At 40.0% G+C, this 23740-nt stretch overlaps 1 protein-coding gene across 9 annotated transcripts in view; it reads left to right on the forward strand.

The window, feature by feature from the left end:
• INTS14 (integrator complex subunit 14) overlaps positions 1 to 23740 on the forward strand; it is a 45328-nt gene that overhangs the window by 6232 nt on the left and 15356 nt on the right. For 6 of the 9 annotated variants that reach the window (XM_086322991.1, XM_086322993.1, XM_086322994.1 and 3 more), the window contains exons 4-10: positions 3487 to 3642; positions 4941 to 5059; positions 5496 to 5638; positions 8743 to 8835; positions 10589 to 10733; positions 12362 to 12495; positions 22538 to 22656. In XM_086322991.1, the coding sequence (XP_086179117.1) occupies positions 3487 to 3642; positions 4941 to 5059; positions 5496 to 5638; positions 8743 to 8835; positions 10589 to 10733; positions 12362 to 12495; positions 22538 to 22656 (909 nt within the window). Of the gene's footprint in view, positions 1 to 995; positions 1482 to 3486; positions 3643 to 4940; positions 5060 to 5495; positions 5639 to 8742; positions 8836 to 10588; positions 10734 to 12361; positions 12496 to 13745; positions 13889 to 22537; positions 22657 to 23740 lie in introns of those variants that run through there. The other 3 variants (XR_015135440.1, XR_015135441.1, XM_086322995.1) reach the window with 2 other exon arrangements.

Below are 23740 nucleotides of genomic sequence, written 5' to 3' on the forward strand. Positions count from 1 at the left end.
CTTCAGGCTGTAACACAGCATGCACTGTAATTCCCACAAACTATCTTATATGCTATTGGTATCTTTTAAAAGAAGACACCAAATCGACACCAGTATACTCAGAAAGCAGCACAATTATGCGTTAAGGAAAGCATCTTCCTAGTAAATTGACTTATTGAAAGCTGGTATTTGTATAAAATATAGAGGGCTCGCAGTGGAATTTTAGAACACTCTGGAAGGGATGATTATAATTCTGAGTGATAGAATTGTAAACATCTGTACAATATAGTCTGTCTGCATTATTCCAGTGTAGCATTTATTCAGCACACTTTTAACCTTCTCAACTATTGACTCGTCTAAAAAGTGAGGTATATCAATGTTATAAAATCAGTTGCCCTTTCCCGTGAGTCCACATTAGGTCTACGTTAGCATCAAATCAGAGCAGAGTTGTAGCAATTGAACATTTGCCATAAAGAGGTACTTTGAGAAGTGGTTTATTTTAAAGGAGAAAACAGTAAAGTTGCCACAAGGAAAATCATAATAGTCTACAACAGGAGTCAGGAAACTTTCTGTATTTTAGCCTTTGCAGGTCTGTGGCAGCTCCTCAGCTCTGTTGTAGCATAGAAACAGCCATATATATTAAGTAAATAAATGAATGTGTTTCTGTTCCAGTAAACTTTGCTTATAGAAATAGTCAGTGGCCCATAGTATATGATTTTTTCTATAGGGTCAAATACAGAATTCCTCAGTAGTGTCAGCAGCATCAGTGATATTTGTTTTTTAAATAAATATAAGATTGTAGCTGCCTATAGTGTAAAATCTACCCCAATCTACAATTGGAAAGATTAGGGGTTGACCTAAGTAAAGCATGAAGGAATATGAGAAGTGATGGAACCGGTCTGTATCTTGATCGTAAAAGTGGTTACATCGCTGAATGCACTTGTTGGAACTCGTAGAACTATATACAAATAAGGGTGAATTTTACTGCATGTAAATTGTATCTCGGTAAACCCAGCTTTTTTTTTTTAAGCTTTTTTCTCTTTTCTTGCTGTAAAACCATCCTGTTGATAGAGTATGATGTCATGAGTTGGTGAAGACCCTGACCTACTACAATAAGGTTAAAATCAGATCACTTTAGTGGACACTTGCTAAAAAAGCCAATAAATACGTTTTATTTCTTTTCAGAAATAAAAATCTTTGGCACCTTACTTCATAATTATTTGGTACATTACAGACTATCTAACTTCCTAACTATAATGAAAAGTAAAGTTTTGTTGTTAATACCCTCCGAACTGAAAGCTAGCAGATAACACAGTTTCATTTGCTACTTCTTCAGTGTTTGAAGAAACTCAGAAAGTATGTAAGAGCCAGACCTTATGCACCATGCAGACTTCTGCCTTTTAATGTTTTCTTCTTCCTTTGCAAAAAGGAGGAATCTGAATTTGAGATATACTGTACCCTGAGGGCAAGGAGCTGGGCCTGGATCCACTTAGACTTGCTTGGTGAGTTTTGGGGTGAACCAGGTCCAAAACACAGTGGAAGTTATTAGTGATTGTTTTTTATAATCAGTTACTATCAAATGGATTTGTTTTAATATGGAATATTTTTAGCCAAATTTTTAGAAAGCTGGACTACGTCTTCGTTAGACATAGTCCATTAGAGTAAAGTCTGTTTCATTTGGACATTACAAAAAATATTTCATTATCACACAGCATCTGAAAAAGCTAGTGGCGGAAGTAAATAATTAGGTAGCAGCTGTTGGTACTTGAAAGAGGGATATGCGTTGCCTGCCTTCCCAAGAGATGACATCTCTCCAGGGGACCTCTATTAAGCATTTTTGGGCTTTAGAAGTAAGTGCCAGTCTTGAGGGGCTTCCCAGGTGCCTCAGTGGTAAAGAATCCTGCCAGTGCAGAAGACCTGGGTTCGATCCCTGGGTAGGGAAGATCCCCTGGAGGAGGAAATGGCAACTCACTTCAGTATTCTTGCCTGGAGAATCCCATGGACAGGGGAGCTTGGCAGGCTACAGTCCTTGGTGTCGTAAAGAGTCAGACATAAGTGAATGTGCATGCATGCACATGTGAATCTTGGCGCTTCACATGGTACAACCACCTAATACTGCCTTACTGGCCTATTATTGTCAAGTTACTAGACTAGGTTAGAGAGCAAAAACAATCCTCCTCTGGATTGCTTGCAAAGTCCACCCTGCACAAGATCACTTGGAAGCAATGAGAAAAATGAAAATGATCTGTAACTAACCTTCATTGTTAGTATGTTTTGAAGTCTTTTAAACATTATAGGTTGATTAAGAATGCATTTCAGGACTTCCCAGGTGGTGCAGTTGGTGAAGAATCCACCTGCCAATGTAGGAGACATAAGAGATGTGGGTTCAATCCCTAGGTTTGAAAGATCCCCTGGAAGAGGGAATGGCAACCCACTCCAGTGTTCTTGCCTGGAAAACTGCATGGACAGAGGAGCCTGGCAGGTTACAGTCCATGGGGTCACAGAGTCTAACACGACTGAGCGCACATACACACTGGTAGTACAGTGGATAAGAATTCCCCTGCCAGTGCAGGGGACACCGGTTCAATCCCTGGTCTGGGAACATCCCACATGCCATTGAGCAACCAGGCCCATGTGCCACAACTACTGAAGCACTCACACCTAGAACCTGTGCTCTGCAGCAAGGGAAGCCCCTGCTCGCCACAACTAGAGAAAGCCCACACAGCAACAAAGACCCAGCGCAGCCAATAAATAAATAGTTTTTAAATCATGCATTTTAAAAGTCATGTCTATATATGGTAAATAAATACATGTTTAAAGGAGTTGTCATTTTAGTTGACCAGGGGTAGATAAAGTTTGTCATCTTTGAAAATAAAGTGTCATGAATCAGTCTTCAGACTTCTGTGCTGATACCTCCTAAGGACACATGTAAATCCTTATTCCATTTTTGACAGCAGCGCCTTAGGTGCCAACTCCTCGTCTGAGAAGTAGGATTCTAGTTTTAATACAGTTAAGTAAGAATTGGTTATGAGTGGTTTTGTCCTTTTTTTAAGTGTTCACAGGTAGGTGCTTTTCTTTAAAGGTTTAATTAGGTAAAATATAGTAAAACCCATAGATCTTAAGTGTACAGTTTATTGAGTTTTAACAAATGTATACACCTATGTAACTGCTCTTCCAGTCAAGCTATAGAACATTTCCATTACCCTGCAGTTTCCTCATGCCCCTTCCTACCCAGTATCTCCCTACATTCCCTATTTGATTTATCTTAGTTTTGTTTCACCTGTTCTAGAACTTCACATATATATATGTATAGAATCATAAAATGTGTGTAATCTTTCACTCGACAAAATGTTACTGAGATTTATTCACATCTTTGCTTGTATCCCTGCAAAGGTACATTTTTCAGTGTAAATGTAATTTGGGAGAAATGCAAACATTGCCAAATGAGACTGCCTTAAATAAATATGTTATTTCATGGACAAAGCTGCTCTCACTCTTTGAAAACAGGTGGTTCTGGTGACAGATGGCTGTCTTGGCATCGGTAGAGGGTCTCTGCGGCACTCCTTGGCTACTCACAACCAACGCGGTGAGAGCAACCGGTTTCCACTACCTTTTCCTTTTCCATCTAAGTTGTACATCATGTGCATGGCGAATCTGGAGGAGGTAATGCTTTGTACTAAGTTCTTTTTAGTTTGATTAGATATGTTTTGGGACTCAGTTTAATTTTTAATATATTCCAGTAATATTGCATTATGTATACAGGCATGCCTCAGAGATATTGCAGGATGTTCCAGACCACCACCACAAAGTGGGAATTGCAGTGAAGCGGGAATCACAATAAAGCGATTTGCATTAATTTCTTTCTTTCCAGGTGCATATAAAAGTTTTGTTTATACTTTACTGTAGTCTGTTAAGTGTACAATAGCATTAAGTCTAAAAAAAATCTACATACCTTATTTTTAAAATATTTTATTGCCAAAGAATGGTAACCATCATCTGAGCCTTCAGCGAGTTGTAATCTTTCTGCTTGTGGAGGGTTTGAAATATTGGGAGAATTACCAGAATGTGACACAGAGACAAAGTGAGTAAATGCTGTTGGAAAGATGGGGCCAATAAAATTGCTTGACACCGGTTTGTCACAAACCTTCAATTTGTTTTAAAAAAAAGCAGTATCTGCGAAGCTCAATAAATGAGGTATGCCTGTACTATCACACCGACCTGCATTGTTTCAGCTGAGACAGACTACTAATTATATTTGAAAAGACTTTCTGTCTCAAATGCTCTCTGAAAGCACAGTGTTATCTCAAGAGACATAGCAGGAGTTGTTATCCATCCTACTTACCACAAAGATCCTTCACATGCTGAAGAGTCAAAATGTTCTTTTTGGTGGTCAGTGTTTTCCTCAGTTAGGAATTCTTAACATCCATTAAGCTAGGAATGTTGACAGAAGTATGCTTTTTTTTTTTTTGGTAAAGTAACATTACTCTGATGAATGTTTTATTAAACTCCACTTCCTGATTTTCCATTTAGTTTGGAAAGTTATTTAATTTTTCTTCATCTCAGTTTTTCTATCTGTAAAATATAGATAATGATGGTTTTTACCAAAAGATGTTAGAAACATTTGGAATGGAAGATGGTCTGTGAATACTAGCTGCAGTCACCTCTGAATCATTGCAAAGCTACTTGAAATAGCTCTACTGGTATAATTTTCTATAACATTCCTCTTTGGCAACTTTGAGTCAAAATTGTTTTCCTTCTCACATTGATTAAAGAAAAAAAATCATCTCCCTTATGTGACCTTGGTGTGTTGATAATAATGTCTCATTTTATGCCACTTTAGTCTGAGTGAACTCCGGGAGTTTGTGATGGACAGGGAGGGCTGGCGTGCTGCAATTCATGGGGTCGCAAAGAGTCGGACACGACTGAGCGACTGAACTGAAAAGGGTCGTTTTGCTTTCTAGCTTCAGAGCACTGATTCCTTGGATTGCCTTGAACGTCTTATAGATTTAAACAATGGTGAAGGGCAGATTTTTACTATTGATGGTCCCCTGTGCTTGAAAAATGTACAGTCTATGTTTGGGTGAGTATACACATTGAACTTTATTGCCTTCTTACAATCTATTATTATAATTTGATAGCAAACAATAATATCTAGTTTACTATTTCTAATTGTGTCATTTCATTTTCCCCAAGTTGCACATTTTTCAGATATTATGACTGATAGTAGTGACTTTTAAAAGTTTACTCCCTTTTAAATTAAGCATATCTAAATCTATAATGCCTATAGTTACCAACTTCCTTACATTGACAAAGATGAACTTGCTTTTGGGCTTTTCAGAATTGAAATTTCCTCACCAAAAATATCAGATTTTGTTGTTTCACAAATGGTCAGATAGATCATAGCTTTGGAATAAACTTGAAGGGAAAACAAACTTGACATCTTAAAAAAAATTTCCTTGGAAAAAAGTACATGTGTCATACTACTGTTCCTATAACAAATAACCATCATATTCTAGAAAGCTGATAGATCTGGCATATACACCCTTCCATGCTGTCCTCAAGTGTGGCCACCTCACCGCTGACGTGCAAGTCTTCCCCAGGCCAGAACCTTTTGTAATAGATGAGGAAATTGATCCTATCCCTAAAGTCATTAATACAGGTAACTTTTTTTTTTTTAACTTCCTCCTTAGTACTTCTGTTATCCTTACTTTCTTCTAACTTCTGATTTTCTTCGCCTCTCTCCAGGAGGGCGAAATACATACTCAGTATACTTTGGATGGGAGGGTGCATTGCGTAAGGGTTGGCAGATGAGTGGTCTTCCATGGTGACGTGAATTAATCTCCAATCCTAGATGATTATAACCACAAATTACTAGAGATTGAAAACCAGAGCCAAATTCACTAGCATTGAAATCCTTGAGGTAGTCCTTTAATAGAGATAGTAAGACTGACTTGACACACATGGAGAGAAGCATGGAAAGCTTTGTAGAAGCTTGAAATTGAAGTCGCTCAGTCGTGTCTGAGTCTTTGCAACCCCATGGACTATAGCCTACCAGGCTCCTCCGTCGATGGGATTCTCCAGGCAAGAATACTGGAGTGGGTTGCCATTTCCTTCTCCAGGGGATTTTCCCGACCCAGGGATCGAACCTGGGAGGCAGACACTTTAACCTCTGAGCCACCAGAGGCTGACTAGCATCATTATTAAGGTCATGTATGAAGAGCTAGCTTCTAGACTTGTCTGTGTGAGTCTTCCTCTGTGACCCTGGACAAGTCACTTCCTCTAGTTCTTATTGGCTAGGTGAGTGGAATCTCTCAGGTCTCAGCTCTGATATACCGTACCGCTCTAATCCTGCTGCTTATGACTAAAAGAAAGCAAAGTATGTGACTTCTACCTGGCTCATGTTGCCGGTGCTATACTTAGGTTAGATTGGCAAAGCCAAGAATCTAAAGTAACTAGGGTAGTAGAGAAGAGAATTGTCTGATATTGGCAGATGGACTCCTTGAGTGGTGGGTACATGTTGAACCATCAACTATTTTAGTCACCAGATCGCCCTCTGTGCCTGGCATACTGTCTCATGCTCAGTAGACATTCACCAGGTAGCTGTTCAGTCACCAAATGATTAAAATTAAATACAACTGGAGATTCATTTCATTCTTAAATGTATAGATTTTAAGGAGTTTTTGAAGGAAAAGCTGTGCACAAGCTCTTTTCTTTTCTGGGCCTTTATTTTCTTTTCCCAGCTCTCTGAAAGTAGGGCATCCGTCTCTTTCATTGCAACTAGACTGCAATGTGCCAAATGTTTTGTTGCCTTCAAACCAGTTAGACTCCCATCTTTTTTTGGATGAGTAACTTTCAATAGATCTTTTCTTTCAAGAAGCACTTTACTTTCTATGTATCAGATTTCATAAGCAGTGTTTACATGGGGAAATCAAATACGATGACTGAGAATGTTACTGGAAATTTCTCTGAATGGCTCTAATACTTTGCATTTTAAGTCACTAAGAAAATAAGGATAATTGTCTTTTATTTAATGGACTAAGTTATATAAACTTTTAGTCCAGGATTTTTGTTAAAGCTTATATTTAAACCACTTTAAAACATAGGCCTTTTTCTACTCAAATGAAAAAATATATATAACTGCTTATGCTAATTCATTTGTTAATCAGCTAAAGAAAGTAATGACACCAAAAGTCCAGAGAATCAGATTTCCTGATTATTCAATATAAGAAGTACGGTATACTCACCATGATCATGACTTTTTTAAAAAATTGTTTTGAGAATGAGTGAAATATGAAGGCTTCTTCCAATTAAAAATAATGGGTGACTTTGTTTTTCTCTTTACAGTTTTTAGTGTTTTCTAAGTTTTTATACTAATATCTATATAATCAGAAAGAAACTTTTAGAATGTACTTTGGGTTTCAACTTTTTTTTTTTTTTTACTAATTTTAAATTTTCAAAAAATACTTTTGATCTTTAATACAGTTTCTATAAAGCAAGGAAATCATTGTCATATATAGACTGCAATCCTGGTTTTGTAGAACATGTATTTCTTTCTCTCAGGGAAAGCATTTTTAATGCAATAGCCTTGCTCTCCAAATACAGGCTGCTTTCAGTTGTCGTGGAAATATTTGTGTATATCGCCCCCTGGTGACCAGAACATCCTTTACAAAGAGACAGCCATTAAGCTTTTGCCTTGGCTGAGGACCTAGCCTCATAAAAAGTTTAGCTGATTTGTCATAAAACTTAAGTCCATTAAATAGACAGATATCCTTATTTTCTTAGTTACTTGAAATGCAAAGTGCTAGAGTCATTCAGAAAAACTTCTAATAACCTTCCTAGTCATTATATTTGAATTCCCCAACTAAACACACAGTGTTTATGAAATCCAGTACATAGAAAATAATGTACCTTCCCATAAGATGAATTAATTTTTATTGGAGTATAATTGCTTTACAATGTTGTGTTAGTTTCTGCTGTACAGCAAAGTGAATCAGATATACACACACACACACACACATATATATATATATATAATATATATAAACACTCCTCTATTTTAGATTTCCTTTCCATTTAGGTCACCACAGAGCATTGAGTAGAGTTCCCTGTGCTGTACAGTAGCTTCTCATTAGTTACCTATTTTGTGTACAGTCTCAATGTGTATATATATCAATCCCAGTCTCCCAGTTCATCCCACCACCAATTCCCCCTTTGGTAACCATAAGTTTGTTTTGTACATCTGTGATTCTATTTCTGCTTGCAAGTAAGTTCATCTATGACATTTTTCTAGATTCCACATATGAGCAACATTATATGATATTTGTCTTTCTCTTTCTGACTTACTTCACTCTGTGCAACAATCTCTAGGTCCATCCATATTGCTACGGATGGCATTATTCCATTCCTTTTTATGGCTGAGTGATATTCCATTGCATTTATGTACCACATCTTCTTTATCCATTCCTCTGTCAATGGACATTTCCATGTCCTGGCTAAGTAGTGCTGCAGTAAACATCAGGGTGCATGCAACCTTTCAAGTTGTGGTTTTCTCCGGATATATGCCCAGGATTGGGGTTGCTGGGTCATGTGGTAGCTCTATTTTCAGGTTTTAAGGAACTTCCGTACTGTTGTCCATAGAGAACAGTATTGGCTGTACCAATTTACATTCCCACCAACAATGTAGGAGGGTTTCCTTCTTTCCACATTATCTCCAACATTTATTGTTTGTCATGAATTAATTCTATGTTGATTCCTTCTTTTCAGATTTGGAAATAGTGGGATTTATTGATATAGCAGATATTTCAAGTCCCCCAGTTCTGTCCAGACATCTGGTCCTACCTATAGCACTTAACAAAGGTGAGTTCTCTTCTTATTCCAGTGATACATATGAAGTATCTTATTATCTAAAGTTATTCTTAAATGTTGGGTAGTAGAATAGCCCATTTTGAAGAGTTTTGGGGAAAGGAGTATTTACTGGGTTGGATTTTTTAAAAAATGGAATGTTGCCTAATATATTAAAAACTAATTCTGCTGCTTTATAACTGTGGAAAGCATGTGACACGATTTACTGTGTGCTGCTTTGTTAATTTACAGTGGAAGTCCTCTTTAGAGATGAGAATGCTTGCTTAGTTCCTCATCTAGGGCTCTGTCTTTCCCTGTGGGATCATGCTGGGGAAACCAAAGTAGTTCTTAGAAAGTTGCCTGATGAACGTGGAATGTAGCTTTATAACAGGAGAAACTGCACCTGTTCTCTACTGGTGCTTAGCACATAGCACATACTCAGTAAATACTGTTGAATGAATGAATGAATCCAGGCCCTTGTGAGGCCACATTATTTCAGAATATACTTCTCCAGCAACTATAGTTACAGCTCCTGAATTCAGCATCTCTCTGGAGAATGTTAGTCTCTAGCACTTTAAACTTCTCTTTTCTCTGTTTTAGGCTGACCATCTCCTTTATGTTCACCAACTTTCTCCAAGAAATGTATACAGTCAATCAGGTTTCCCCCTACTGAGTTATGATCACGTTTCATTTACTCACGGTTATTTCATTTGGAGTTTTGGGTATTCCATAATCATCCATCACATAGACCAAATCTTTGATATGTTCTCACAGATGACTGTTTGTGATCATTGTGTTTACACTTTACCTTATTGTTCTTGATATTGATAACAACCAGGTTTCCCTTATTTTTAAGGTCCTGGGGGGATTCTGCACACCCATATAAATTGCCAAGAAAGAAAGTGGGCAAAATAAAGAGTTCATGTAGGAGAACAGTGGAAAGGAAAGTATGGGAAGGCAAAATGGAGCCGTGTTGTAAGGGCTATTGAATATCAAGCCAGGCAGAGTCTTCCTATTGAATTAGAAAGTCTTTGAATCAGCTTGAGTAAACGGATAGTTCCAGAAGGAGGTTACCTGAAGGAAGATGCATTCATCTGTTGGAGAGAACCTGGAGTTGGAGAAGCGAGTTAAGAGGCTTGTGGAGAAGTCACTGTTCTTTGGGGTATCCCATCCACTTGCTGCCTAAGGGCTGTCAGTTGAGAACACTCTTGACATCTTTGAACTTCTGTTTCTGTTTCAGTGGTGCCTAACATTCCGAGAGAGCATCTAGCTTAGTGTTCTAGTAAAAACTAAGGAAAGCTGATTTTTTATGTAACAGTTTTGCTGAAATATAAATCATATACCAAATACTTCACTCATTTAAAGTGTACAATTCAGTAGTCGTATTTAGTGTATTTACAGTTATGCAACCATAACCATAGTTTTTGAATCAGAATTTTAGAATTTTCACTACCTCAAAAAGAAACCTTTTAGCTGTCAATCCCTAACCTTCCATCTCTCTTAGCTTCAGGTAACCACTGATATCCTTTCTATCTGTATAGATTTGCTTATTCTAGATGTTTCCTATAAATGGAATTCCTATAATATGTAGAAACTGATTTTTAAATGGACGTAGGAAAGCCAGAATATGAGTTTTTCTTCCTCGTTATAATATTCCTTTATAATTCCATGTACTCTCCTTCCAAGGTTAGAAGCAACCAAGAGTGCAATTGGAGCTTGGGGCTTTTCTAGCTAATATCAGTCTGATTGGTTTTCTCTCTTTTCACAGAAGGTGATGAGGTGGGTACTGGTATAACTGATGACAATGAAGATGAAAATTCAGCCAATCAGATTGCAGGCAAGATACCCAACTTCTGTGTCCTGCTTCATGGCAGCCTAAAAGTGGAAGGAATGGTGGCGATAGTTCAGCTAGGGTAAGAAACTTTTTTACCATTTGTTGAGTGAAAGGGAGAATCAATTTACAAAGTGAAGTATTTCCCAGATTTTTCTGAAAGAATAGAAAGAATCTCATCAGTCTTTTTCTCTTCCTGCCATATCTTCCCCACCTACTGTCACCGTGTCTACTTCTCTTTAAAGCATCCACTAGAGTAAGTACAGAGTGAGTCTTTTCATTATACTGCCTTTATATTTTTTAGATGATGAGCATTTTTTATTTCTTTTTTTAAATTTATTTATTTTTAATTGGAGGATAATTCATCACCATGAATCACTCATAGGTGTATACATATGTTGCCTCCTTAATAAAGTATTTTTTACATTGTTTTTTTTTTTTCCTTTTTATTTTGTATTGGAGTAAGCTGATTAACAGTGTTGTGATAGTTTCAGGTGAACAACAGAGGAACTCAACCACACATTACATGTATCCACTCTCCCCTGAGCTCCGCTGCCGCCCAGGCTGCCATGTAGCGTTGAGCAGTAGATCTTTATATTGCCTTTATATTATATCTCTTCTCAGTTTTCCTCTTTTCTGTCCTATCTAGGAAACCCAGAGTCAGTTAAAGCAATGCTGCCAACTTGTTATAGGATCTTAGACAGACTTCTCAGCTATAAAATGAAAAAAAGATGCTGATAATATTGAACATTTAACCATGTGCCAGATACTCCTCTAGGCACTTTACATATGTTAACTCATTTAATCCCTCATAACACTATCCAAGAGGTATCAGTATTACCCCCTGTTGCCTTAGACAAGGAAACTGAGACTTAGAGAGCAAAGTCATGGTACTTGCTCAAGGTCACACAGATATTGAATGAAAGAGTCAGGATTTTTATCCATGCGTTGTGACTCTGTAGCCCATGCTCATAACCACTGTGCTGTATTCCTTCTCTATAAGGAATGCCCTTCTAGCTTTGACTTTGGATATAGTCTCAAAATCTGCAGAACTGCCTGCTTCCTTTTCGAAAATACCTGTTTGTTAGAGAAGAAGAGGTGACTGGTCATCCTCTGGCCATCAACTGGGATTGATTGGTAGAGAAGATCAAGAGTTGTTAAGGATACCTAGAGGAAGCATGGCTCCATTTCTGCTGGAGTTAAAATTAGCTAATCCAAAAAGACAAATGCAATTCTTATTAGATATTGGTGTGCTAGATTCTTGGTACTCAAGTTACTTGTACTAATTCTGAATACAAGAATCACCTGAGGCCCTTTGAGAAGTGTGAACAGAGCTGGGTGGTGGCTTTGCGCACTGTGTTAGAAGGGCTTCTCTGTGTGGTATTTCTGTGAATGATTTGGAGGTGGCTGAAGAGACCTATAGGTCACAGCTCTTACTCCTCACCACACCTGCAGCTATCTGCTGCCCTTGTGATTCTCTTTTTCTCTTATAAGACTGTTTTTTATTTCTGTATCTACATAACTAGTAATACATATCTCCGAAGAATGCTAATATTAGGGGGCAATAGTATGCATTTGTAGGTTTAGGATTTGGCTTTAATTTCAAAGCTGAAAGCCATATCTCTCGAGAGAAAAACACAGGGTAGAGTTATTTAGCTTGACAGTCCCAGGCGTAAAGCTGTTCTCACCGTCCGTCTTCTCTCCATCTAGTCCTGAATGGCATGGGATGCTCTACTCTCAAGCTGACAGCAAGAAGAAATCAAACCTCATGATGTCTCTCTTTGAGCCTGGCCCAGAACCTCTCCCATGGCTAGGGAAAATGGTGCAGTTGGGTCCAATTTCAGGTATACCCCAGATCAGACTTTATTTATCCTGACTTTGTTTTCTCTCTACTGTTCTGAATGGCTCTCTCTGTGAGTCAGAGAGCGCGTGATTTCCCTTATGAGTGCCCTGTGGTTTCTGATGCTGGATATGTAGGTGGACAGCCCCAAGAGAATTTAACCTTTGGACTTTTAACATTACAGCTCAGGGGAAGCAAACTTTCTTTAGTGTACTATTTTTAACCCAGCTACCCCTAGACATTCTTAGATAATTTAATCCATTCCTTCTTGAGACTGTTTTCCCTTAGTTTTCCTCACATTGCATTCACCTGGCGCTTATCTTTTTCCTTGGCAACTTTTTTCACTTGTAATCCTGTCTTTTCTTCCCCTTGCCTCATGATTTCCCAGGGTGTTGTTCTTTGCCTTCTACTCTTGGGTTATTACTCTCTCTTGTTTATTTCATCAGCTGTTTCGGCTTCAGACTCTCAACATGCCTCTAACTCTCATCCTGCTTGATCTCTCCCTAAATCTTGCACCTGTATTTCCCGGTTGCCACTTGGACCTCTCCACCTGGATATTCTGTCACAGTCCTCAGATCAGCGTGTTTGTGGCAGAAACCATCATCTCTCCCTCTCTCCCATAAGCCATTTCTTCTGATTTTTCTACTCCCTCTGATTGAGGCCTTTGTACTCCTAGGTACTCAGGCTCCAACTGTAGTGTCTCCCTGAGCTCATTTGGGCCCATTTCAATTTTAGGAACATCTGCCAAGCAGCCTATTCTGTGCCAGGTCTGCAGGCTAAAAGAGTCAGCAGAAGTTACTCAAAGACTAGTGGAAAGTGGAATAATAAACCTAAACTGGCATGAGATCACAGTTGGCCTGAAGTAGGGGATGGTCAGCTCTTCCTTGAGGACTTGGGCATATCTCCAGAGAGGAGAGAGACCATTACTGAGTTTGAAGAAAAAGAGAAATTTGTTCTAAATAGAGCACCTCTAAAAAAGAAAGAAGCTAGACCACAAAGTGGGAGGGTGAGGGTGGGAAGGCCAGATGGTAGGTTAGAGTTTGGCAGTGGGACAGCAGGGCAGGCCTCATCTGAGACTTTATTCTACAGATACAGGGGAGCCGCTGAAGGAGAGTAATATGATCAGATCCTTCTGGCTATGATGAGAACAGTGGAGATACCAGTTAGGTGATTATGTATTCTAAGTACTGGTAACTTCTGCAGTTGTGCAGTGTGGCTGATATCCAAGTGAGAGATAATAAATTTTGCATTTAGAAAGAAAACTCTGTGGAGTATGGATTTGAAAAGGTATGGGCATCTTGCTGTTAGAAGTCCCCGGTGACAGTCCTGGAGATGTCAAGATGAGACGCAGAACAAGGCCATTGGCTGGGAACAGAGAGGATGTGATCCATGCAAAGGTATTTTGAAGGTGGAAAGAGCAGTTTTTAGATACAAGAATAAAGGAAACAGAAGAGTTGAGAATGATCCCAGGTTTCTGACGGGCTGCAGGGTCAAAGGTGGTACTAATAATTGAAACAGAATAGTAGATTTGGGAAGAACTTCTCTTGTGCACGCTTATGCCTGTGAGATTTAGGTGAAGGTACCTATAGACAATTCCTGTAAGAATCTGGAGTTCAGGAGAGAGGACAGAGTTGAAAGTACAATTTTTAGTTACAAACATTGCCGGGGTCCAGCCCTGGTGGATCCAGGGAAATTCGAAGGGGAGACGGCTTCAGCGAACTGGATACAATAGCTTTAATTAAATATTAATTAGAAATATAAAGAGTAATAGAATGGGGATAGCTCAGTAGGAAAATTCAGTGGAGAAAAGAGGCTGAATAACTTGGTTTACGTGGAAAGCTAATAAAATTCCAGGGCAAGGAATTTATGTCACCTACGTAGGCCGCAGGCGTCCTCCCGTTCTCCCGAAGGAGAGGAGACACTAAGGCCTCCCCGGTCAGATCTTAGAAGCCCAGGCATGATTAGTATGCTTGACGAGCCTCCACGTTCCAGATGGGGATTCAGCCAGAAGGTGAGAGAAAGAACGACATGAGGAGACCAGTCTTTCAAGGAACTGATCCCATTTTTTATTTTTCCAGGGTCTGTTTTTATACACTGAGATGTTATACAAAAGTCATGCGGGGTCAGCAGTCCTGACTTTTATTGAAGTCAGGTGCTTCATACAAATGTATACAGAGGTCTTAGAGGTGTTACATCATCTTCTGACCAGGGGGCCTGCTGACAATTTATGACCCTCTCCTTGTGACAGTGGTCAGTCAACCAGAACACTTATTTCTCCAGAGGTGATTATTCTTAAAACAGACGCCACCTTCCAAAGGTACCAGATAAAGTTACATTCCTATAGGGTGAGGGTGTAGTGGGTTTTAATTAAGGAAAGAATTTACTTAGCCTAAGGTCTAACGTGATTAATATCAAAGGTTAATACTTATTTCTTCTATATATTCATTAATGTGTATAAGGGCAGGGGATGTGGAGACTTAGCAGCAAACATTGGCTCAACAAATGAAAAACCCTTCACCAATACAATTTCTAATCAGCCCACTATACTATACTAATAGTTTTCTAACTTCTCTAAAGAACCTGTTTTTAGAAGGTTTAAAGCATCTCGTGCTTCTCACGGTTGGGAGGCTGTGAGCAATCACATGTGGCCGGACAAGCCTGTCAGGCAGGCTAGAGAACCTTCAGAGGAGTTTGTAAGTTGGAACACTCCTGTCACGCCCAGGAATTATTATTAACTGGAGCTCTAAGTTAACTCCTTCTCCGAAAGAGGCGGTGGGGGACAGCCCCCCGTAAAGTCAGAGGTGTAGGTGAGAGCACAAAGTAGTAAAGTAGGCAGACTCTGGTTTTGGGGGTAGATGCTCAAGAATTTCCAGGGGGACTCCTGAGGCTCGATCCCGCCTTTGCGTATGTCGAGCTTCCTTCCTCACGACCTTTGCCACGGGCAGAGTTCCTCACACTGGCTCCCAGCAAAACATATTGGTGATCTTTAAAATGGAGAGATGAGGGAGATTGCTAGGGCAATAGTTTACAAATTTGAGTTTTGGTATACAAAAGTAAACCTGGAGAACTTGTTTTAAAATTCTGTTTCCTGGTCCCCACTTACAGAGATTCTGATTCAGTAGGTCTGGATTCAAAATCAAGAACTTGCAGTTTTAATATTACCTAATTGATTACAATCTAGGTCAATAACCACACTTTAAGAAGCCCTAGCCTCAGGAAAGTATATACGTCAGGGGAAAAGGACCAGACCCCTAGAAAGGACCGACTACTAGAGGCAGTGGAAATGGCACCAGTAAAGGAAAATGAGAAGGAAGAGGCAGAGAAGAGAAAAAGTACAAGAAAAAGGAAGCCACAGAAGCCAAGAGAATAAAGAGATTCAAGAAGGAAGTAGAGTGTCTCATGAGCACATGTAAGTCAGGCCTGCAGTGTCTTACACACATGTGCATGCATGTCCATTCAGGTTCAAAGGATACCTTTTGCCATCGAAGCCTAGAGATTTTGATGGAATATCGGCCCTAGAAGCTAGGCCAAGGGTCAGCAAACTTTTCCAGCAAAGGGCCATATATAATAAATATTTTACATTTTATAGGTAATTATGGTTTTTGTCCGGGGAAGGCGATGGCACCCCACTCCAGTACTCCTGCCTGGCAAATCCCATGGACGGAGGAGCCTGGTAGGCTGCAGTCCATGGGGTCGCTAAGAGTTGGACACGACTGAGCGACTTCCCTTTCACTTTTCACTTTCATGCATTAGAGAAGGAAATGGCAACCCACTCCAGTGTTCTTGCCTGGAGAATCCCAGGGACGGGGGAGCCTGGTGGGCTGCCATCTATGGGGTCACACACAGTCGGACACAACTGAAGTGACTTAGCAGCAGCAGCAGCAGCAGCATGGTTTTTGTCACAGCTACTAAAGTCTGACATCATAGCACAATACATAAACCATTTAAAATATAAAAAACCATCCTTAACTCAGAAACACACAGCCAACCATAGTGTGCCAACTCTTGAGCTAGATTCCAGGGGCTGGGATTTTAAAGGTCACACAGGAACAGGAGACAAGACTGAACTGAAATCTCCCGAGTAAAGCATGGAGTGTGGAAGTTCTACCCTCTCAGTGAGAGGACGACAAAAAAAATTCTATTCATTGTTTCTACCTACTTTTTACATATAAAGAAACCTAAACGTCTCCTGTGAGACGTGGAAGCCCAAGTCCTGCACCATGTGGCTCAGCCCTGCCCGTTCCCTAACCAACAGTGTAAACCTTGGAGCTGAAGCAGCGAAACCCGTGGTGCGTCCTCCAGAAGCTAATGTAATGGCTCTGTGGAAACTCCTCTACAACCCAGGGGGAAAGTGAAAGTGAAAGTCACTCAATTGTGTCCAACTCTTTGTGACCCCATGAACTATACAGTCCATGGAATTCTCCAGGCCAGGATACTGAAGTGGGTAGCCTTTCTCTTCTCCAGGGGATCTTCCCACCCCAGGGATCGAACCCAGGTCTCCTGCATTGCAGGTGGATTCTTTACCAGCTGAGCCACAAGGGAAGCCCTACTGCAGAAAAAACAGTCCTCCCTGGAGATGTGTTTGATTTGAAAAAAAAAAAGTTGTAAAATCATATGAAGGTCTTTGATTTGAAGGAAGAACGATAGGAGGATTAGCGCCTTGAGGAGTTAATCTGAAAGACTGTAGAATGAGTATTTTAAATGACTAAATAGTTTTAGGGAAGAATAGAAACCAAGAAGAAAGAAGAGGACACTGTGAATCAAGAGTCATTTGATCTTGACAGATAAGAGATTCTTGGTGGCTTTGTAAGAATCAGTTTTGGCAAATGATTAGCCAGGAGACAGGCTGAGGAATGAATTATGAGTTTGACCACAAGAGGACAGAAAGAGGACAGTAATTGGAAGAGAACCTGGGTGTGTGTGTGTGTGTGTGATTCCTCACCCCCTTTATTCACTCTGCAGCATTCCTACATTCATTCTGACCTTTGATTCTCAGGGCTTTTGCATTGTACTGGGTTTCTTTACCTTTCACTTAGATCAGTTCAGTTCAGTTCAGTTGCTCAGTCATGTCCAACTCTTTGCGACCCCAAGCCTGGCAGCACACCAGGCTTCCCTGTCCATCACCAACTCCCGGAGTTCACCCAAACCCATGTCCATTGAGTCAGTGATGCCATCCAACCATCTCATCCTCTGTCGTCCCCTTCTCCTCCCACCTGCAATCTTTCACAGCATCAGGGTCTTTTCCAATAAGTCAGTTCTTCACATCAGGTGGCCAAAATACTGGAGCTTTAGCTTCAGCATCAGTCCTTCCAATGAATATTCAGGACTGATTTTCTTTAGGATGGACTGGTTGGATCTCCTTGCAGTCCAAGGGACTCTCAAGAGTCTTCTCCAACACCACAGTTCAAAAGCATCAATTCTTCTGCACTCAGCTTTCTTTATAGTCCAACTCTCACATCCGTACATGAACAACTATAGCTTTGACTAGATGGACCTTTGTTGGCAAAGTAATGTCTCTGCTTTTTAATATGCTGTCCTTATGTTGGTCATAGCTTTTCTTCCAAGGAGCAAGCGTCTTTTAATTTCATGGCTGCAAGTCACCATCTGCAGTGATTTTGGAGCCCAAAAAAGTAACATATGTCACTGTTTCCATTGTTTCCCCATCTGTTTGCCACGAAGTGATGGGACTGAATGCCATGATCTTTGTTTTTTGAATGTTGAGTTTTAAGCCAACTTTTTCACTCTTCTCTTTCACATTCATCAAGAGGCTCTGTAGTTCCTCTTCGCTTTCTTGGATAAGGGTGGTATCATCTGCATATCTGAGGTTATTGATATTTCTCCCAGTAATCTTGATTCCAGCTTGTGCTTCATCCAGCCTGGCATCTCACATGATGTACTCTGCATATAAGTTAAATAAGCAGGGTGACAATATACAGCCTTGACATACTCCTTTCGGAATTTGGAACCAGTTTGTTGTTCTACCTCTGGTTCTAACTGTTGCTTCTTGACCTGCATACAGATTTGTCAGAAAGCAGATCACTTAGATCAGAGGTCAGCTAACAATGGCCTGCAGGCCAAATTAACCCACTGCTTGTTTTGTAAATATAGTTTTATTGTTAAGTTTTATTACAGAATCTCTCCCATTCGTTTACATACCTATGGCTGTCCTGCTTCAGTGGCAAAATTGAGCAGTTACAACAGAGACCATATAATCCCCAAAGCCTAAAATACTTACATCTGATACTTAACCTAAACTATTGTGATCGTTTTTACCACAGCGCCTGTCCATAATCTAAGGTAGTAGTGTTCATATTCCTTTCTGATCCGGCTGCCAGCCTAGCAATGCGTGGCTCATTGTGCATATTCTTAAATCAGATGGAACTGCTTTTTTCTCAGCCCTATATTCATGGTTGTTTTTTTTTTTTTCTCTCCCTCTGTTCTTTTCAATGAGGGTAGTAAGAACTAACATCTATTGAATTTAACTTTGTGCCAGGCACTGTGCTAGACAAAATGAAATGGGTCATCTCATTTAACTCTCACAACAGTCCTAGGAGATTGGGATTGTCATGGTGACAAGTAGTAAAAGTGAAAGTGAAGTTGCTCAGTCGTGTCTGACTCTTTGCGACCCTGGACTGTAGCCTACCAGGCTCTTCCCTCCATGGGATTTTCCAGGCAAGAGTACTGGAGTGGGTTGCCATTTCTTTCTCCAGGGGATCTTCCCAACCCAGGGATTGAACCCAGGTCTCCCGCATTGCAGGCATACGCTTTAACCTCTGAGCCACCAGTAACAATAAAACCTGTCTTAGCTAGTTGGTGAGAGAAGTTTCTAAGGAAATGAGTACCTGACACACAGTAGGCGCATTTGAATGGTAGAGCTTGCTGTTTTAATTATGATTTTTTAATTAAAGGGAAGCTTGCAAAATACTACTGTTTATACCTACCCCCTTCTACTCCTAATTCTGTTCTTACAGATAACCATTCTCAAATTTTAATTTTTTCTTCTGATATTTTACTTACATTTCTAAATAATTTACATATATAGCTATTTCTTGACTGTTATTTTAATGCCATTTTTTTACTTTTCAAGGAAAACTGCTTAGCTCTTCTCTTACTACTGCCATCCTTGCCCACCTGTTCACCCAAGAAGCACATTTTTCCCTTGCTCAACCCTTGCAGTGTGGTTATGGTGTTCTTGGCCGTTCAGCCAGTTTTCAGTCCTTGCTGAGCAAAGTCAGTGCTACTCGCTGCTAAGCCACGTGCTGCACAGTGCGACGTTTCCTTTGTTTTGCAACTCTTTGTGTCCTACCCCAGATACTACTGTTGTTTTTAATTAGATATTTCTTTTTTCTAGCAGGTAAGCTAAATGTATTCTGACTGACTGTAATTAACAGGAGAGCTCTGTAGGGAAGACACCGACATTCCTCTTAGAATCCAGGAAAGAGCCTGGCAGCCAGGCTGGGGGGAAGCCAGCAACAGATGAGTGCAGCCATCACTCTGGGCCCTCATGGCCTTCCCCTGCCTTTTCTTCCCCCTTGTTTTTCTTTGCTCTTTTCCACGTACCTATCACCAATTCCTGCCTAAGCAAAAGACATCCTTTACGTATTTTGTTGTCACTTTCTTTTTTTCCTGAGAGTCATCTTCCTTCCTTTTGTTTCATGAATGGACTGGTTATTCTCTAGGCACATTGCATAGCTGTCATCCCACGTCTTCCCTTCACATCTCTCCCGTGACTCTCCTGGTTGATGAATCCTCCTGAGAAAAGGGCACATGGGAAGTAAGCATTTGAAGTCTCACATTTGTGGAAATGTCCGTATTTCATCCCTTACACTCTACGGATGGTATGGTTGAATACTGAGTTCTAGGTCAGGAATCATTTTCCCTTAGAGTATTGAAGCATCATTCTGTTGTCTCTTCTGGCTTCCGGTGTTGCTCCTGAGAGTCTAGTGCCATGCTGACCGTCCGAGCTTTGACCCTGGTCTCTGTTTCTCTGTGCACCTTGAGGCTCTTCTAGTGTCCCTAGCGTTCTAGATGTTCCGAATCACATTCCTTGGTTTCGGTCTCTTCATCATTGTGCTGGACTCAATGCTTCCATCTCGCAATTCAAGTCCTGGAAGCACGAATATGTCTTTGGTTTCCTCCGTGTATTCTTTGTTCTCCTTTCCTAGATGTGTTTATAGTATTTGTGTGCATGTGTGTAATTTTCTTATCCTACCCATATTTTTCAGTTTTGAAATTTTTTGTTCTACCTTCTGTAAGATATCTTCAATTTTATCTTGCAACCAATATTTTAAAAAATTTTCCATTATCATATTTATTATTTCTAAGATTTCCTGTTCTTTTTTCATTAATGTCTACTAAGCCAGTTTCCACATAGAGGCTCCAAGCAATTAGAGACAATATAAGGTAGGCTGTAATAAGATGCCGAAGTGTTGGGTACTAACACTGAGTGCTGTAGGATAAACGGGACTAGACAAATTGTCTACCAGAAAACACTGGGACAACTCCATGGAGAATGTAGGATAGGATCCGGACCTGGAATTTAAGTACATTTGGGTAGGTGAGGAATAGCAGTGTTGAATGGGGGAAGAAGTATTGCCTTTGAAACCAGGCCCAGCTGTCCCTGTGAAATCTGAGCCTCAATTTTCTCATGTTTAATGAGACTAATAATATCTACCCTCTTGAGTTGCTAAAAGGAGATAAGTTGTATATGTTAAGTATTTTGCACACAGTTGTAATTTAATAAATACCCTTCATAAATACTCATATTCTTCATTGAGGCCAGAAAAAAATATCTTCTCTAGCCATACTTCCTAGCATGGTGCTTCCTACATAGTGAGGTCTTAATATAGACGACGAATGAGTACGTGAGGGAGGGAATAAATAAATGAGGAAAAGAGAGCATTGCAGACAGGGGAAGAACGGAAACAGTGGCCAAAAAGTTGGAAATAAGCATGTTGCCTGGGAAATGACAGTTGGGATCTTGGCCTGACTTAGAAAGGCTTATGGAGTGACAAGTCTTCATGGAAACATCTGGAAAGCTGAACCAATAAATTTTTGGAGGGGGTAGGAGGAGAGGGCAGTGACAGAGGTAGAATGGGGCCAGTATAAGGCACCCAAATTAATGACCAAATTGGGGTTAGAGCACCTCTGGGTCAGTTAGAGAAGCTGAGCTAATTCCAGTTTTCAACAGAAACGTGGGCAAGGGATTTAAGCTCCCCAGTCTTGTTGGGAAAATGATTCCTGCTCTGTCTACCCTGAAAGATGACACCGATAAAATGAGCCAAGAGGTAATAAGTATGCTTTGTAAGTTTGTGACAAAGTATCATTGACTCAGGAAGCAGGTGGAAAAATAGAAATCTTTGTTTATCCACGTGGCTATAAACTCAACATGGCTTTATGTCTGTGGAAGCAGTAAACCAGTAACCCGTAAGATGGGTATGTTTCACCAAGAAGGTATTTCTTCCCTGCTCTTTTCCTTAAATTGGCTATATGTAATTTCACTTTTAAATTTTCTCAATGTCTCTACCTATGCTGTCTGATCCAGTAGCCACTCACCACAGGAGGCTATTCAAATTTAATTAAATAAAATCCAGTTCCTCTGCTACACTAGCCAGGTGTCAAGGGTTCAGTGGTCTCATGGGGTGTGGCTACCTTTCCTTATCACAGAAAGTTCTGTTGGAGAGTGCTGGGCTAGACTATGTAGAATTGCAGTATGTAGGTATACATATATTTTTATATACACTTTAGTATTATTTTATGTATTTTTATCCTCTTATGACCTTAATTTATAAAGCAGATAAGTAAAACTTGTATATTTAAAGACAGTAAGCTGTTTTTCACTTGCCTGGGCCTCAGTTGATTGTTCAGTGTCCAACGTTAGTGCTGAGAACAGGTTCCCCAACCTGACGGAAGTTAATGGATTTTCTTAATTAGGGAGGTAATAGGATATAGGAGATCGAATGATTCAAAGAGCTTCTAACCTAATTGGAAATGTGCTTGACTGTGTTTTGCCAGATGTCATTTCAAGCTTGTTTTTTTCTTTTAAGATGCTAAAGAAAACCCTTATGGTGAGGATGATAATAAGAGCCCATTCCCCCTGCAGCCCAAAAACAAGCGCAGTTATGCCCAGAATGTGACGGTGTGGATCAAACCCAGTGGCCTGCAGGTAACATTACCATCCACGCTGCTCTCCACTGGGGACAGGAGGAGGGGTTCCTGCAGGCAGGAGGACATTTGATTTGATTTTCTTTTCCTCTGATACTTCGTAATTCATTTACTTCTTACATTTGTCATTATTTCCAAAAAGGATTTGAGGTGGCCTACAGTAAAACACGTACGTAGCAGAATCATTTTTTACAAAATTTGGAGCAATATAAGACCTAGAGGAAGAAGAAAGACGGTGTTCCAGGAAGCCAAGGCAGAATGATAATTGTGTTTGAGCAATTTGGCTCTTGAGCTTCCTGCTACCAAGGTCAAAAAAAAACATGTTGGTTTTATGGTTCTCCTTGTCTGATAAAAGGAAGCATGTCAGTTTTTCTAGAGAGACACATTTTTTCCAGCATTAAATTTTAATGTAAAAGTTTTGACATGGTGAGTCATTGAATAATATTATAGGTGTTATCTTTAGTACCAGTTTTGAGGAAGACATAAAAACCTTCATGTGATTATTTCTCCCATCGGCACAATGTAAGTCAAAGCATTACCATGTAATACCACAGAAACGCTTTATGGAAGACTCCTATGAAATTATCCTATTATCAAGGTGTGCTGCCTTTAGTCAAGGGGCTCAGTGACTTTCTCCTCCCATTGGCAAAGTCATTCATACCTATTTTTAAAAATCAGTTTTTGAACTTTTTTTCTCACTTGAATGCCTTTTCTTTTTTCCTTTGTTTCTCCCATGAGTCCAGTCCAAGCCAAATGAGAAGAGGCAGTCAGGCCACCTGACCACAGAAGTAACCTCTATTGACACGTAGTCTCTTCTAGCCCCCTTTTCAGGGAGACTAGACAGACACATCCTGCCCTGACTAAGGGGCCTCTTCCCTTTGTTGGAAATTAAAGTTCTCCCTCTTTCTTGCCATCGCTGACCCCAGCACTTCCCTGTCTGAAGGAGAGCTGAATTTTTCTAAAACTGTTTTTTAAATTTTGTTTTGGTCTGGATGCGTTGTTTTATTATGGTGAGGTGCACATAACAGAAGTTACCATTTCAGACATTTTAAAGCATTCAATTCAGTGACATTACTATAATCACA

The sequence above is a fragment of the Bos grunniens genome, chromosome 10 (genome assembly GCF_055505025.1).
Source record: "Bos grunniens cultivar Pamir isolate PY7600 chromosome 10, Bosgru_T2T1.0, whole genome shotgun sequence".
In the NCBI taxonomy this organism is placed as follows: Eukaryota; Metazoa; Chordata; class Mammalia; order Artiodactyla; family Bovidae; genus Bos; species Bos grunniens.